The sequence below is a fragment of the Pelophylax lessonae genome (assembly GCF_965119305.1).
Source record: "Pelophylax lessonae genome assembly, chromosome: 6".
Classification (NCBI taxonomy): domain Eukaryota; kingdom Metazoa; phylum Chordata; class Amphibia; order Anura; family Ranidae; genus Pelophylax; species Pelophylax lessonae.
The window spans coordinates 23436362-23451658 of record NC_138773.1 but is presented as its reverse complement, the minus strand read 5'-3'; the positions used below and the strand labels follow the sequence as shown (position 1 = coordinate 23451658).

At 42.1% G+C, this 15297-nt stretch overlaps 1 protein-coding gene across 1 annotated transcript in view; it reads left to right on the top strand.

The window, feature by feature from the left end:
• LOC309558493 (uncharacterized protein) overlaps window positions 1-15297 on the top strand; it is a gene marked incomplete at both ends in the record, with an annotated part of 120255 nt that overhangs the window by 90912 nt on the left and 14046 nt on the right. Inside the window, 2 exons of the mRNA XM_082261575.1 lie at window positions 11231-11589; window positions 12983-13150. Coding sequence (XP_082117701.1) covers window positions 11231-11589; window positions 12983-13150 — 527 coding nt within the window. The remainder of the gene's footprint in view (window positions 1-11230; window positions 11590-12982; window positions 13151-15297) is intronic.

The window sequence follows — 15297 nt, the reverse complement described above, 5'->3', positions numbered from 1 at the left end:
GGAACAAGATTAGAGATTTTTTTGGATAATTTGTGGTATATCTTCCACAGACTTTGGATAGAAGTAACAGGTGCAGAAAAATTTGTCTTTGTGTGTCGAAGGTACATTCACACTGTAACCCTATAGAGGTACTCTTGATGAAAGCAAGAATTAAGAATGTGAAAAAGGGTGCGCTGATAATTATAAGTATGCTGCAACCAAAGATCGAAATACCTGATTTGGAAAAACACAAATGAAAAATGAAATAGTTTGGTGCACTAAACTAGAATACTATCACTATTTAAGTGATATGAACCACAAGTGTAACAACCAGGTGATAATACAATATATGATGATATATAAAATATATATATATATAATGGTGGTGCTATCCAAAAAAATATATTTTTAAAGTAAAAGTAAGGTACCCCCAAAAAGGGTGTGATAACATCAATTATACCAATACCACAATGTGCACAATAATGTGATCAATTTCTGACTTGTATGATTCCCACAAACAAAAATAAAAATTATTGTGTGAGATACCCTCAAAAAGGGGTCTGATAGAGTCCTAAAAAGAATGTCCCAAATTAAAATGTCCGAAACCCTAAGGTTCTGAATAAATGAAAAAACAATATAATCTTCAAGTGATGAGGTGAAATCTCATGTTGAATATTCCACAACCGTACGTGTCTGATTCTTATAACGTGAATCCCACCACCTTTAAGGTTTGCTTCTTACCAGCAGATAGAATAATAAGGGAAAAAAAACACAGCCACCCCCAAGAGTGATGATTCCCTGTGCAGGAATGCCTCTTTGTTTAATCCCACAGGGGCACAAATTAACAATGTTACGGTGTTCAGGGATCTGGTCCTAAAGGAATTTAACCCGTTTTGTTCTTTTTAAAAGAACAACTACTCCTCCTTTGCTGGAAAGTGGATCAATGTCTTTTACAGCTAATCAGGTAAGTAGACAGTTAAAGAGTGGTTCATATCACTCTTTATATATATCATCATATTGTATTATCACCTTCACAGGTTGTTACATTTGTGGTTCATATCACTTAAATAGTGATAGTATTCTAATTTAGTGCATCAAACTATTTCATTTTTCGAAAGCAAGAATTAGCCTTGCTGTCAAAAATTTAAATGATATGCACCTGTCAAACAGGTAAGGAAAAATTGGTCTTTGGGTGCCTGTGGTGCTGTCACACCGTAAGCTTATAGAGGTATTCTTGATGAAAGCAAGAATTGGCTTTGCTGTCAAAAATTGAAATGATATGCACTTGTCAAAAAGGTACAGAAAAATTGGACTTTGGGTGTTAATAGTGCCCATTAAACCTACACCATAAAAATTCTTCCAGATGAAATCAACACCCACAACACTAGGCAGCCTAGAAGTCTTGCAGAGATTCCACATCCCAAAAACACTTAATCAGTGAAATCGGCATCAGGGGCTTCATAGCTCTTGGTAATCCAGGACTGATTCAATTTGATAAATGTCAGACGGTCCACTGAGTCTGTGGACAGGCATGTTCTATTATCAGAAACAAAACCTCTAGCAGCACTGAATGCATGTTTGGAAAGAATGCTGGATGCAGGGCAGCCCAGCAGCTCAATTGCATACTGGGCAAGTCCTGGCCAGTGGTCTATTCCCATGACCCAGTAAATCGTCCCATGATAATTGTCCATGATATGATGCAGATGCTGCTGATGGGATGTGGAAGCTGAAAGCCCTGGGCGGTGAGGACTAAAAAAATTGTGAAATGCATCACTTAGGCGGCCCCCTTCTCCACTGCTCCTCTCTTGACCAACAGAAGCCTCAAAACTATTTTTTCCATGACACTGTAACCTACCAGAGTCAAGAAAAGCATTAGATAAACTCCTCTTTAACTACTTCAGCCCCTGACGGTTATACCCACTTAATAAACCAGCCGATTTGTTTGCAATACAGCACTGCATTATTTTAACTGACAATTACACAGTCATGCGATGCTGTATCCAAATAAAATTGATGTTCCTTTTTCAAACTGTGATGGGAGTCACTTTGGTTGGGGGCCCGTGAAAATCAGCTTACTTTTGAGAGGTTGAGAAATCCCTCTCTCTGCTCCCTAGGCCCCTCTTATGTGTAAGTCACCCTGTGTCTATTAGGGGCACAGGGTGGCCAAGGAAATGATGGACTTAATGGACACTGAGAATATGGTTTGGATTACTCAATTGGGACAGTAATATTTGTCAACAATATATCTCAAGGAATATATGAAGACTCTGGGACTCTAGGCCTAGCTGCCTTTTGCCAGGAAGAGGCTGCTTTACACAGTCAGACTCCTAGCAGATGCTAATATCATCAGCTCAACCACCTGTCTTCCACGCATTGTAAATTATGCTGATTTGCTCCCCTATTGTTTACTGTGGGTTCTGTGTTTACACTTATAATAATGTATATTGTATTTTGTTTTAGCCTTGTTGCTGGCAGTCTGGTCATCCAGGCTGGTTTACATGTGCTAAATTAATTAGCATGTTAATGATAACATTGTCTAGATGGGATTAGCCATGATTCAGATGTAACTCGTTATCTAACCATTGTGTAATGTTTTGGATAAATATTTGTGCCATTGTTCATGTAGTGACTGACATACTTCTCAAGTGTATAAAAGGTATGTTTCTTGTTCAATAAAGTGGTTATTCCAGCTACATACAAGCTAAGTTCAGGCTAGCTTTGTATGTAGGGCGGCTATAATATCTGATATCTATGTTCAAGACTGGAGGAAACTGTATACTGATGGCAACCCACAAACAGTGTGGGTCGCGCTTCCATTACACCCACAAATAAAGCTTTAATTTGGTGGTATTTGATCACTTCTGGGGATTTTATTTTTTGCGCTATAAACAAAAAAGCGACAATTTTGAAAAAAAAAAAATATATGAATTACTTTCTGCTATGAAACATATCCAATAAAAAAATGTAAAACTATGTCTTCATCAATTGAGGCAAATATGTATTCTGCTATATATTTTTGGTAAAAAAAAAACAATAAGTGTATATTGATTGGTTTGCGCATAAGTTATCGTGTCTACAAACGATGGAATATTTTTTCATTTATTTATTTTTTTATTTATATATTTTTTTTATAGTAATGGCGGCGATCAGCAATTTTTAGTGGGACTGCAGACAAATCGGACACCTAACTGACACTTTTTTGGGGGCCAGTGACAATAATATAGTGCTTGCTGCTAAAATTATGCACTATTACTGTACTAATGACACTGGCAGGGAAGAAGTAACATCAGGGGTATTCAAAGGGTCAAGTGTGCTCCTAGCTGGTGCTTGCTTGCTGTGTAGGGGATGGTCTGACTGGATGAAGACAGAGATACATGTTCATGCTTAGCAGGAATACTAGATCTCTATCTTCTTCCCTGTCAGAATGGTGATCTGCCTTGTTTACACAGGCAGATTGCCGTTCTGCCTCTCTGGTTAAGGATCGCGGGGGGCTGTCAGACATCGAGTCTGCTGGACCCGCCGATTGGCATCTCCGGTGTCCAATCAGTGCATGCACGCACAATCCAGTGGCTACTGCACAAAATGACATACAGGTACGTGATTTTTGCGCAACTGAGCCAACCTGCCGCAGTAAATATGCGACAGGCAGTTGGCAAGAGGTTAAAGTGTCCTCAAGAGATTTCATCTTCTGCACCCTCTGTGGGGACTGGATGAGTACTGAGATTTTCTCCTTGTAACGGTGGTCAAGGAGGGTTGACAACCACTAGAAATTCTTCTCCTTGATGCCACGTATTCTTGGGTCCTTTCGCAGGCTTTGAAGCATGAGGGAGCCCATGAACCACAAGTTTGCAGCGACATGAGAAGCAGACTCCTTGGGGTCACAGAGGATTACAGTGGTTTACAAATAGTTTACATTTACGAGGATTACAAAGTCGAGTTCCACCTGGTGGGCATGTCATAAATCAGGTGGTTTATGGGCAAGTGGAATTCCCACTGAATTTCGGCCAATCAAGCAATGGCTGTTTATGACCTCCTGAAAAGGCTACAGACTCTTCTGGCCTGCTTTAGCAAATCTTTCAACCCTGGGTACCTATTCAGGAAACGCTGCACCACCAAATTTAGGACATGTATCCGGCATGGCACATGTGTCAACTTTCCCTGTCTAAGGGTGCACAGGAGGTTTGTGCTATTATTGCACACCACCATTCCTGACTCCAGCTGGCATGGCATGAACCACCTCTGGGCCTCCCCCTGCAGAGAGCTGCAAAAATTAATTGTAATGGATCGGCGAAGGAATCTGAAGAAGAACGGGTCCCTCCTAAAAGGGCACGGCACTCCGGAAACCAGGCAGCCACAAGCAATAGACCCCAGGATCAAATTCCCACTCCCAATATCAGCAATGCAATAAGCAATAGACCCTAGGATCAAATGCCCACACCCAATACCAGCACTGCCACCAGCGATACACCCCAGGATTGAATCCCGAGGCCCGGCACCAGCATTGCAGTATCACTCCCAAGTACCAGCGCAGGAATTTCAAATCCCAACTACCAGCACTGGAGTGTTACATCCCCCAAGAGCCAGGGCCACTACATCCCTCCCAGATGCTCTTGCAAACCCAACATGGCTACCTTCCAACTCGGGATCAGCAAGCATTCTCCCTTTCACCGCACAGCCAGGTGTACAAGCCAATCCTGAGAATTTCTCAGAAATTGATTTTTAAAATTTATTTTTTGCCCAACACTGCAATTAAGCATGGACCAGACCAATCTCTATGTCCAGCAGTATACAGTGCCTTGCGAAAGTATTCACCCCCTTGAACTTTTCGACCTTTTGTCACATTTCAGGCTTCAAACATAAAGATATAAAACTGTAATTTTTTTTGTGAAGAATCAACAACAAGTGGGACACAATCATGAAGTGAAACGAAATTTATTGGATATTTCAAACTTTTTTAACAAATAAAAAACTGAAAAATTGGGCGTACAAAATTATTCATCCCCCTTAAGTTAATACTTTGCAGTGCCACCTTTTCCAGCGATTACAGCTGTAAGTTGCTTGGGGTATGTCTCTATCAGTTTTGCACATCGGGAGACTGAAATTTTTGCCCATTCCTCCTTGCAAAACAGCTCGAGCTCAGTGAGGTTGGATGGAGAGCATTTGTGAACAGCAGTTTTCAGTTCTTTCCACAGATTCTCGATTGGATTCCGGTCTGGACTTTGACTTGGCCATTCTAACACCTGGATATGTTTATTTGTGAACCATTCCATTGTAGATTTCGCTTTATGTTTTTGATCATTGTCTTGTTGGAATACAAATTTCTGTCCCAGTCTCAGGTCTTTTGCAGACTCCATCAGGTTTTCTTCCAGAATGGTCCTGTATTTGGCTCCATCCATCTTCCCATCAATTTTACCCATCTTCCCTGTCCCTGCTGAAGAAAAGCAGGCCCAAACCATGATGCTGCCACCACCATGTTTGACAGTGGGGATGGTGTGTTCAGGGTGATGAGCTGTGTTGCTCTTACGCCAAACAAAACGTTTTTCATTGTTGCCAAAAAGTGTGATTTTGGTTTCATCGGACCAGAGCACCTTTTTCCACATGTTTGGTGTCTCCCAGGTGGCTTGTAGCAAACTTTAAATGACACTTTTTATAGATATCTTTAAGAAATGGCTTTCTTCTTGCCACTCTTCCATAAAGGCCAGATTTGTGCAGTATACGACTGATTGTTGTCCTATGGACAGAGTCTCCCACCTCAGCTGTAGATCTCTGCAGTTCATCCAGAGTGATCATGGGCCTCTTGGCTGCATCTCTGATCAGTCTTCTCCTTGTATGAGCTGAAAGTTAGAGGGACGCAGTGCAGTGGTCTTATACTCCTTCCATGTCAATATTATCGATTGCACAGTGCTCCTTGGGATGTTTAAAGCTTGGGAAATCTTTTTGTATCCAAATCCAGCTTTAAACTTCTCCACAACAGTATCTCGGACCTGCCTGGTGTGTTCCTTGTTCTTCATGATGCTCTCTCTATGCTTTAAACGGACCTCTGAGACTATCACAGTGCAGGTGCATTTATACGGAGACTTGATTACACACAGGTGGATTAAATTTATCATCATTAGTCATTTAGGTCAACATTGGATCATTCAGAGATCCTCACTGAACTTCTGGAGAGAGTTTGCTGCACTGAAAGTAAAGGGGCTGAATAATGTTGCTCGCCCAATTTTTCAGTTTTTTATTTGTTAACAAAGTTTGAAATATCCAATAAATTTCGTTCCACTTCATGATTGTGTCCCACTTGTTGTTGATTCTTCACAAAAAATTACAGTTTTATATCTTTATGTTTGAAGCCTGAAATGTGGCAAAAGGTCGCAAAGTTCAAGGGGGCCGAATACTTTTGCAAGGCACTGTATATATATATATATATATATATATATATATATATATATATATATGTAATGTTTGGGGGTTCTACGTAATTTTCTAGCAAAAAATACTGATTTTAACTTGTAAGCAACAAATGTCAGAAAAAGGCTTAGGCATGAAGGGGCTAAAATATACAAATATTTGGTATGTGCTAACACAATACAGTTTTAGCTTATATATTTAGTAGGAATTTAGCAGGAATTTTGTAAGTTTTGCTGTGTTTGTGGATAAGGATTTTTTAACAAAAATATTGTTTTGATAAACATTTGCGCAAATATCACAGGACCAAAAGAACTCTATAGCACCATCTTTTTATTCTACTTGTCCTATGCTTTCAGAAAATATATGGTTTAATATATGGAGTAATTCACAAACTCTGAAAGCTGTAAGGGAAAATTAAAAGAAAAACAATAGAAAAATTTCAAAAATGGCTTAAAAGTGGAGAGTAGGGCCCGGCAGTGAACGGGTTAAATATCAACTACCAGCATTTGTTATACCGCATGTACCTAATGACTCTTTCTGATAACTAAAAATTTAATTTTTTTCCTATTTATTGTTTTAAACTTGGAATGTTGTTGCTTTTATACACTCTGAACATAGCTAGGTAAAAATACTGTACAAAGAACGTGTAGCTCCATCTATTGATATCTTACACGAAGGTTGTGTGTTAGAAACCAAAAGTAAGAAACAAAGATATCAGCTGGTCAATAATTGACTTCCAAAACTCACATAAAGCAGAAAAAAAAACTCTGTTTCCTTGAAGAGCTGCTATATATATATATATATATATAGTCAATCTTGTTTTACAGTGTCCTGGACTACATTCTCAGCTGAAGGTAAGGTAAGTTATTACTGACATTCTCTCCAGTATTTTATACTCAAATGTTGCATTAAGATGAAGGCTGAGACCAGAATGTATGAAAGTATGAAAGTATTTAGATATAAAATGTAAAGTCCTGCTCTTTAGAAGACTTAAGCCGTCAGTACACTGTAAAGGTTTTTTTTTTTCATTAGTTTGCCTTTTTGTTTAGCCTACGGGCTGAACAAAAGTAAGTCTGGGAGATAAAAATGTGGCAGACTCAATAAGTTTGAAATATAACTTGGTTAAGATATCTCTCTGCATGCCATGTTTCAAATGTTATTAATGAGGGATTTGCCTTTGCCTAACAACAGTAAGATTTAAAAAAAATGAGCATTCAATTAATTGTTTTGTTTGAATTTGATAATGACATAAATAAGCTATTCAGTTTTCTTTGAAGAGATATATGTAATAAGCTATTAGAGATTTGTAACATACAGTATCTCACAAAAGTGAGTACACCCCTCACATGTTTGTAAATATTTTATTTTATCTTTTCATGTGACAACACTGAAGAAATGACACTTTGCTACAATGTAAAGTAGTGAGTGTACAGCTTGTATAACAGTGTAAATGTGCTGTCCCCTCAAAATAACTCAACACACAGCCATTAATGTCTAAACTGCTGGCAGCAAAAGTGAGTACACCCCTTAGTGGAAATGTACAAATTGGACCCAATTAGCCATTTTCCCTCTCTGGTGTCATGTGACTCGTTAGTGTTACAAAGTCTCAGGTGTGAATGGGGAGCAGGTGTGTTAAATTTGGTGTTATCGCTCTCTTTCTCTCATACTGGTCACTGGAAGTTCAACATGGAACCTCATGGCAAAGAACTCTCTGAGGATCTGAATAAAAGAATTGTTGCTCTACATAAAGATGGCCTAGGCTATAAGAAGATTGCCAAGACCCTGAAACGGAGCTGCAGCTAGGTGGCCAAGACCACACAGTGGTTTAACAGGACAGGTTCCACTCAGAACAGGCCTCGCCTTGGTCGACCAAAGAAATTGATTGCAGGTGCTCAGCGTCATATCCAGAGGTTTTCTTTGGGAAAGAGACGTATGAGTGCTGCCAGCATTGCTGCAGAGGTTGAAGGGGTGGGGGGTCAGCCTGTCAGTGCTCAGACCATATGCCGCACACTGCATCAAATTGGTCTGCATGGCTGTTGTCCCAGAAGGAAGCTTTTTCTAAAGATGATGCACAAGAAAGTCCACAAACAGTTTGCTGAAGACAAGCAGAATAGAAAGAAAAGGGGGGTCTCTATGGCCCCCCTTTTCTATATGGGACAGTGACAGGTAATTTAGACATGACAGGAATTAGTTTTGGCGGGCTTAGAGAGGAAGATTATAGTTACTAGGGGGTAACAGGTTTTCTAGTTGATGGTTGGCTGAATAAGCCCCTATCAAATTAGAGATAACAAGTAGCTGGGGAGATTGTGTGAGGTACCGGTTTTTTCTAGTCAGCTTCCCGCCTTCTGAGCCTGTTCCCAGCCCTATTTAAGGGGGCTCTCAGGTAGCTGGACCCTCAGATCACCTCAGCATCCCGGATTGTGCGGTTCCTGTATCCTCTAGACCGTCCATCAAGATGAGCCTCCTTCGCCGACTAATTGAGTGAGCTGGTGCAGAAGGGGGAGAAGAATGGGTTAAGCGGTGTCTCGCTATCCCTAACCCGTCTACAGCAGAGCTGCCGGAGCCGTTACCTGAGCCGCCGGCGGAGTTGGAGCCCGTCGCCGGCCCGAGCTGGAGGAATGAAGCCGTGTCCGTGGTGCAGGGAAGTGCGCAAGTCGTGACCCCGGCGAGAGGAAGTTCACAGCAATTGACCCCGGCGAGAGGAAGTTCGCAACAATTGACCCCGGCCAGAGGAAGATCGTCGTCTACCCCGGAACCGGATGAAGCTCAGCGGGTGACGTCAGAAGTGCGCAGGCGCAGCTCATCAGGCCCGTCCGCCGAAGAGGCCGGTGCCAAGAAGAGGAGAAGACTCCCCTGCCGGAGATTCTCACCGCCCGCCGGGGACCGAACAGCGGCAAGACGTCCAGGGAAGTCCGCTTCGCGTGCCAGAGGTGCCAGTCAAGACGCCCTCCCCGTCACCGGCAGGCTGGCCCGTTCCAGGGCAGCGTCTCCACGGCAACCGCAGACTCAGGAGCACCCGTCCAGGAGTGGAGCTGTTCACGCTGCAGGTGAGCTTTTTACCCCTGTGAGCGCAGTTGTCCAGAGCATGTCATTTTCTGCCCCTACAGGTGGTAGCGGGGGGGAGCCTTTGATGTCAAATGAGGGGGATAGGAGTAGGGGTTCTTATGCTCAGTCCTCCACAGGTGATATTGCTAGTATTCTGCAGAATTTTTTGACAGAATTTAAAAGTTTGATCAATCCTCCTAATTCGGTTACCTCCTCTACAGAGGTTCTACAGCCTGTGGCTGCTTCTATTGTTGAAGTGTGGGCGCCATCTAGCGGCCAGTCCGCAAATTGCGCTCCAAGCAACAATAATACAATTTCTGTGCCTGATTCAGTTATATTGCAGGATTTAAATGTTTCTCACGGTTCTTCTGCTTTATCTGCTGAATCCAATTCCTTTTTGTTAGCTAAAGCACAGAACTTGCCTGAAGTTTGTCTAAAAGAAGCTCTGACTTGTGAAATGTCCCCACTGGGATTTCACTTGTCCGATTCTGTTAAGGAAAAAATTTGGAACGGTTGCTTTGTATACATGCTCTCCCTCCTACCCTCAGCCAGGGATTTCGTGTCCAAAAGTGACAAGAAAGAGGATGAGGAGAGGAAACGCCCCGTTGCAAAAAATTTCAACAATTGGTTGCAATCGTTTTTTATATATTCCGCTGTATTATGTGAAAGATTCCCGTCCAAAAGTACTGGTCTCTTTCAACACTTGGACATTGTTCTGGAAGCCTTTAAAAATTTTGGTGGCACAGCGTGGTACAACTACGATGTGGCTTTCCGCCAAAAGTTGGCTGTTCAGCCGAACCTGAAATGGGGGGTTAAGGATGTCAGCCTCTGGCTGGATCTGTTTCTCCCTCAACGGCCTATCCTTAACCGACAGTCTTTTCCTGGCCAGCAGCCTCAACCAGCAACTTCCACCTTTCGTAAGGGAGTGTGCTTTAATTATAATGAAACACAGTGTCGATGGCCTGGGACCTGCAAATATAGGCATGAATGTGCCTTCTGTGCAGGATCCCACCCCGTCCACAAATGTTTTAAGAAATTGCAGTGCGCTCAGAACCCAGGAAATATTCCAAAAAGCCTCAACACCGGTGAACCTGCTCGCAATGCTCCCATGGCTGCAGCGGTACCCCGACAGGGTGAAGGCCACCTTAATAACTGAGGGCTTTAGAGATGGTTTTGTTTTGCCCAGGTTTTCAGGACAGGGTTGTTCTTTGGTCCCTAATTTGAAGTCCGTTATGTATTTGGAAGATGTTGTTAAAGAAAAAATTAATAAAGAATTACAAGCCGGAAGGTTTTCTGGCCCTTTTGTTTACCCTCCTTTTGTCAACTTCAGGATTTCTCCTCTGGGCATTGTACAGAAGAAGGAGCCGAATACTTATAGGCTTATTCATCACTTATCGTTTCCCTTCGGCGGGTCCTTAAATGATGAGATAAGCGAGGACCTGGCTTCTGTGCAATACTCAACATTTGATGATGCCCTGGTTATACTTAGGCGTTTAGGCAGGGGTGCGCTCATGGCAAAGACGGACATCAAGTCCGCCTTTCGCTTGCTTCCGGTGCACCCTGAAGCATTCAATTCTTTAGGTTTTTATTTTTTAGGCCAATTCTTTTTTGACAGGTGTCTCCCCATGGGCTGCTCCTTGTCTTGTTTTTATTTTGAATGTTTTTCATCCTTTTTAGAGTGGGTAGTGTCCTCAGTATCTAATTCTGCTAACATAGTCCATTATTTAGATGATTTTTTGTTTTTAGGTTCAGCCGGATCTTCAGATTGTCTGCATTTATTACATTCTTTTTTAAATATGTGCAGACAATTTGGCATTCCATTGGCCCACGAAAAAACTGAGTGGCCGTCAACGTGCATTCAGTTTTTGGGCATCACTATTGATTCCAACATGATGGAATTCAGGTTACCGTTAGAGAAGGTGGTTAAACTGGAACATTGCCTTTTGACAATGATGCGCAGGAGGAAAGTTTGCTTAAAGGAGGTTCAGTCTCTTTTGGGCTTGCTCGCCTTTGCATCTCGGGTCATTCCCCTTGGCAAATTATTTGCCAGAAAGCTTTACTCTGCAATTTCCGGTTTAAAATCTCCTTCAGCCCATGTCAGACTGTCAGCTGATATTAAAGAAGACATGCTAATTTGGATTCAATTCCTGATACATTTCAATGGTAAGTCTGTCTGGCAAGAGGACTTTATTTTGGATAGGGATTTTCTGTTATCCACTGACTCAGCAGGCTCAGTGAGGTTTGCCGCCATTTGGCGCAATCATTGGTGTGCTGACTCGTGGTGTCCTAGGTGGATTTCTTTAGGATATACCCGGAATAGTGTGCTTCTAGAGCTCTTTCCCATCATAGTAGCTTTAGAGATATGGGGTCATCAGTTCCAGAACAGGCGCTTGATGGTCAGGACAGATAATAAGGGCGTTTTATTCGCTATAAATTGTCTGTCTTCCAAGTCCCCGCCTGTCCTGAAGTTGTTGAGATATCTAGTTTCTAAGTGCTTACTTTTGAACATTTGGATCAAAGCTACGTTTATTGCGGGCAAGGACAACACATTGGCAGATTCTTTGTCTCGCCGACAGATGGATCATTTTTTCCAGCTGTTACCAACCGCAGATCAGACGAGTCATCAATACCCGGCCCGCCTTTGGGATATTGTTTAAATTTAGTTTCAGACAACATATCAAATTCATTGGCCCCAGCAACCATGGCTGGATATCAGTCAGCTTGGTCTCTGTGGATATCTCATTTGAACGACATGGGTGAATGTCCTGATGCTTTTTCTGAACATCTTTTATTGTTTTTTCTGAATAAATTGTTCGCGCAACGCTACTCTTGGTCCCATATTAATAAAATCCTAGCGGGGATATCTTTCTTTGGTAAACTGCGTAATTGTCCCCCATGTTCGTCCTTTTTTTCAATAAGGCAGGCTATGAAAGGTTACCGTAAGTGTACCTGGCAGAGAGATTCCAGGCAACCTATTACACCGGAAATTTTGGAACGACTATGCGAAGCCGCTACAAAGGTATGTTTTTCGTTTTATGAATCTGCTCTTTTTCAAGCTGCCTTCTCCATCATGTTTTTTGCTGCTCTAAGGGTTTCCGAGTTAGCCATGGATGTGAAGTATGGCAGAACTGGTTTGTTACTGTCTGATATCCTTTTTTATGATAATTCAATGAGCATTTTGTTGCGCTTTTCCAAAACCGACCAGTTGGGAGTGGGCAAATGGATTCACCTAAATGTTTATAAAGATTCTTGTATCTGTCCAGTTTTCCTGATGAAACAGTTCCTGCTGATCCGGTGCCCCAATACTGGCCCCTTTTTTGTTCATCAATCCGGAAAACCCTTAACAAAGTTCCAGTTTGTTGCTGTGTTTAATAAATGTTTACGTTTTTTGAAACTTGATCATTTGAAACTGTCTTCCCACTCTTTTAGGATTGGGGCAGCGACGGAAGCTGCGAGATTGGGTGTTGATACTGAGTTGTTAAAGAATATTGGTAGATGGCGATCAAATGCCTATTTGTCATATATCCGACCTAATTTTATGTCTTAATACTTCTAGGACGCAGGGTCTCAGTGTGGATTGTGGGCCATTCTTTCATCCACTGGGCCCGGGCGAGAGCTAGAAGACGCAGTTACACGGAGAATATCGGTTTGGATCCACGTCATTTTCAGGTCAACTGGTTCAGCAAGAGGGGCATGAAATGGTCCCAGCTTATCTTTGAAGTTTGTAGGTTAATGCAGCTCCTTTCCCCTCCAGATGTTCTCATCATTCATCTGGGGGGAAACAATGTGGGCAACGTAAAAACTCTTGATTTAATTTTTAGGATTAGGGATGATTTTTCTTTTTTGCAATCCTTTTCACCTCACACGGCTTTTGTTTTCTCGGAAATTATTCCAAGGTTGTCTTGGTTTAAACATGCACACTTGAAGCCTTTAGAGAAAGTCAGGAGGCGTATCAACAGGGCTTTAGAAAAGCTGCTAGGAGGTATGGGAATTGCGTCCTTCCGACATCTGGAGCTGGAAGGCGGAATTCCTGGTCTTTATAGGAAGGATGACACGCATTTGTCTGACTTGGGTCTGGACATTTTGAATGCTAATCTGGGCACTTGTGCCGAGAGGGCCGCGCTGTGGGGTGGTGACAGGCGGGTGTGATGCCGCCTGTCTATTGGATATGTTTATTGATTATTTATTATTATTGTAAACCTGGATCGTAGTGGTCGGGTTTATTATTTATAAGTTGAAAGCTTTGAGTTTTAAATGTTATTTTATAAATAATAAACGGCCGCGGCCTTTTTATCCAACAGTTTTTTGTACAGTGTCATCCTTTCATAGATAAGTTTAGCTTTAAAGGTAAAGAATCCTGTCTACTGTCCCATAGAAAGAAAAGGGGGGTCTCTATGGCCCCCCTTTTCTATATGGGACAGTGACAGGTAATTTAGACATGACAGGAATTAGTTTTGGCGGGCTTAGAGAGGAAGATTATAGTTACTAGGGGGTAACAGGTTTTCTAGTTGATGGTTGGCTGAATAAGCCCCTATCAAATTAGAGATAACAAGTAGCTGGGGAGATTGTGTGAGGTACCGGTTTTTTCTAGTCAGCTTCCCGCCTTCTGAGCCTGTTCCCAGCCCTATTTAAGGGGGCTCTCAGGTAGCTGGACCCTCAGATCACCTCAGCATCCCGGATCGTGCGGTTCCCCTCCCCCCCCCCATTTTTTTGTTTTGTCGCGGCCAGTTTGTTATTTTGGGTCACCTTTGTCAGTTTGCAAAGGGGGACGATATGTTTATATTTATTGATGAGTTTGATGGATATGTTTATTGATTATTTATTATTATTGTAAACCTGGATCGTAGTGGTCGGGTTTATTATTTATAAGTTGAAAGCTTTGAGTTTTAAATGTTATTTTATAAATAATAAACGGCCGCGGCCTTTTTATCCAACAGTTTTTTGTACAGTGTCATCCTTTCATAGATAAGTTTAGCTTTAAAGGTAAAGAATCCTGTCTACTGTCCCATAAGGGCATGGATTACTGGAACCATGTCCTGTGGTCTGATGAGACCAAGATAAACTTATTTGGTTCAGATGGTGTCAAGAGTGTGTGGCGGCAACCAGGTGAGGAGTACAAAGACAAGTGTGTCTTGCCTACAGTCAAGCATGGTGGTGGGAGTGTCATGGTCTGGGGCTGCATGAGTGCTGCCAGCACTGGGGAGCTACAGTTCATTGAGGGAAGCATAAATGCCAACATGTACTGTGACATACTCAAGCAGAGTATGATCTCCTTCTTTCAGAGACTGGGCCGCAGGGCAGTATTCCAACATGATAACGACCCCAAACACTCCTCCAAGATGACAACTGTCTTGCTAAAGAAGCTGAGGGTAAAGGTGATGGACTGGCCAAACATGTCTCAAGACCTAAACCCTATTGAGCATCTGTGGGGCATCTTCAAATGGAAGGTAGAGGAGCGCAAGGTCTCTAACATCCACCAGCTCTGTTATGTCATCATGGAGGAGTGGAAGAGGACTCCAGTGGTAACCTGTGAAGCTCTGGTGAACTCCATGCCCAAGAGGGTTAAGGCAGTGCTGGAAAATAATGATGGCCACACAAAATATTGACACTTTGGGCCCAATTTGGACATTTTGACTTAGGGGTGTACTCACTTTTGTTGCCAGCAGTTTAGACATTAATGGCTGTGTGTTAAGTTATTTTGAGGGGACAGCAAATTTACACTGTTATACAAGCTGTACACTCACTACTTTACATTGTTGCAAAGTGTCATTTCTTCAGTGTTGTCACATAAAAAAATATAATAAAATATTTACAAAAATGTGAGGGGTGTACTCACTTTTGTGAGATATGGTATATGCCAGGTATTGTTGT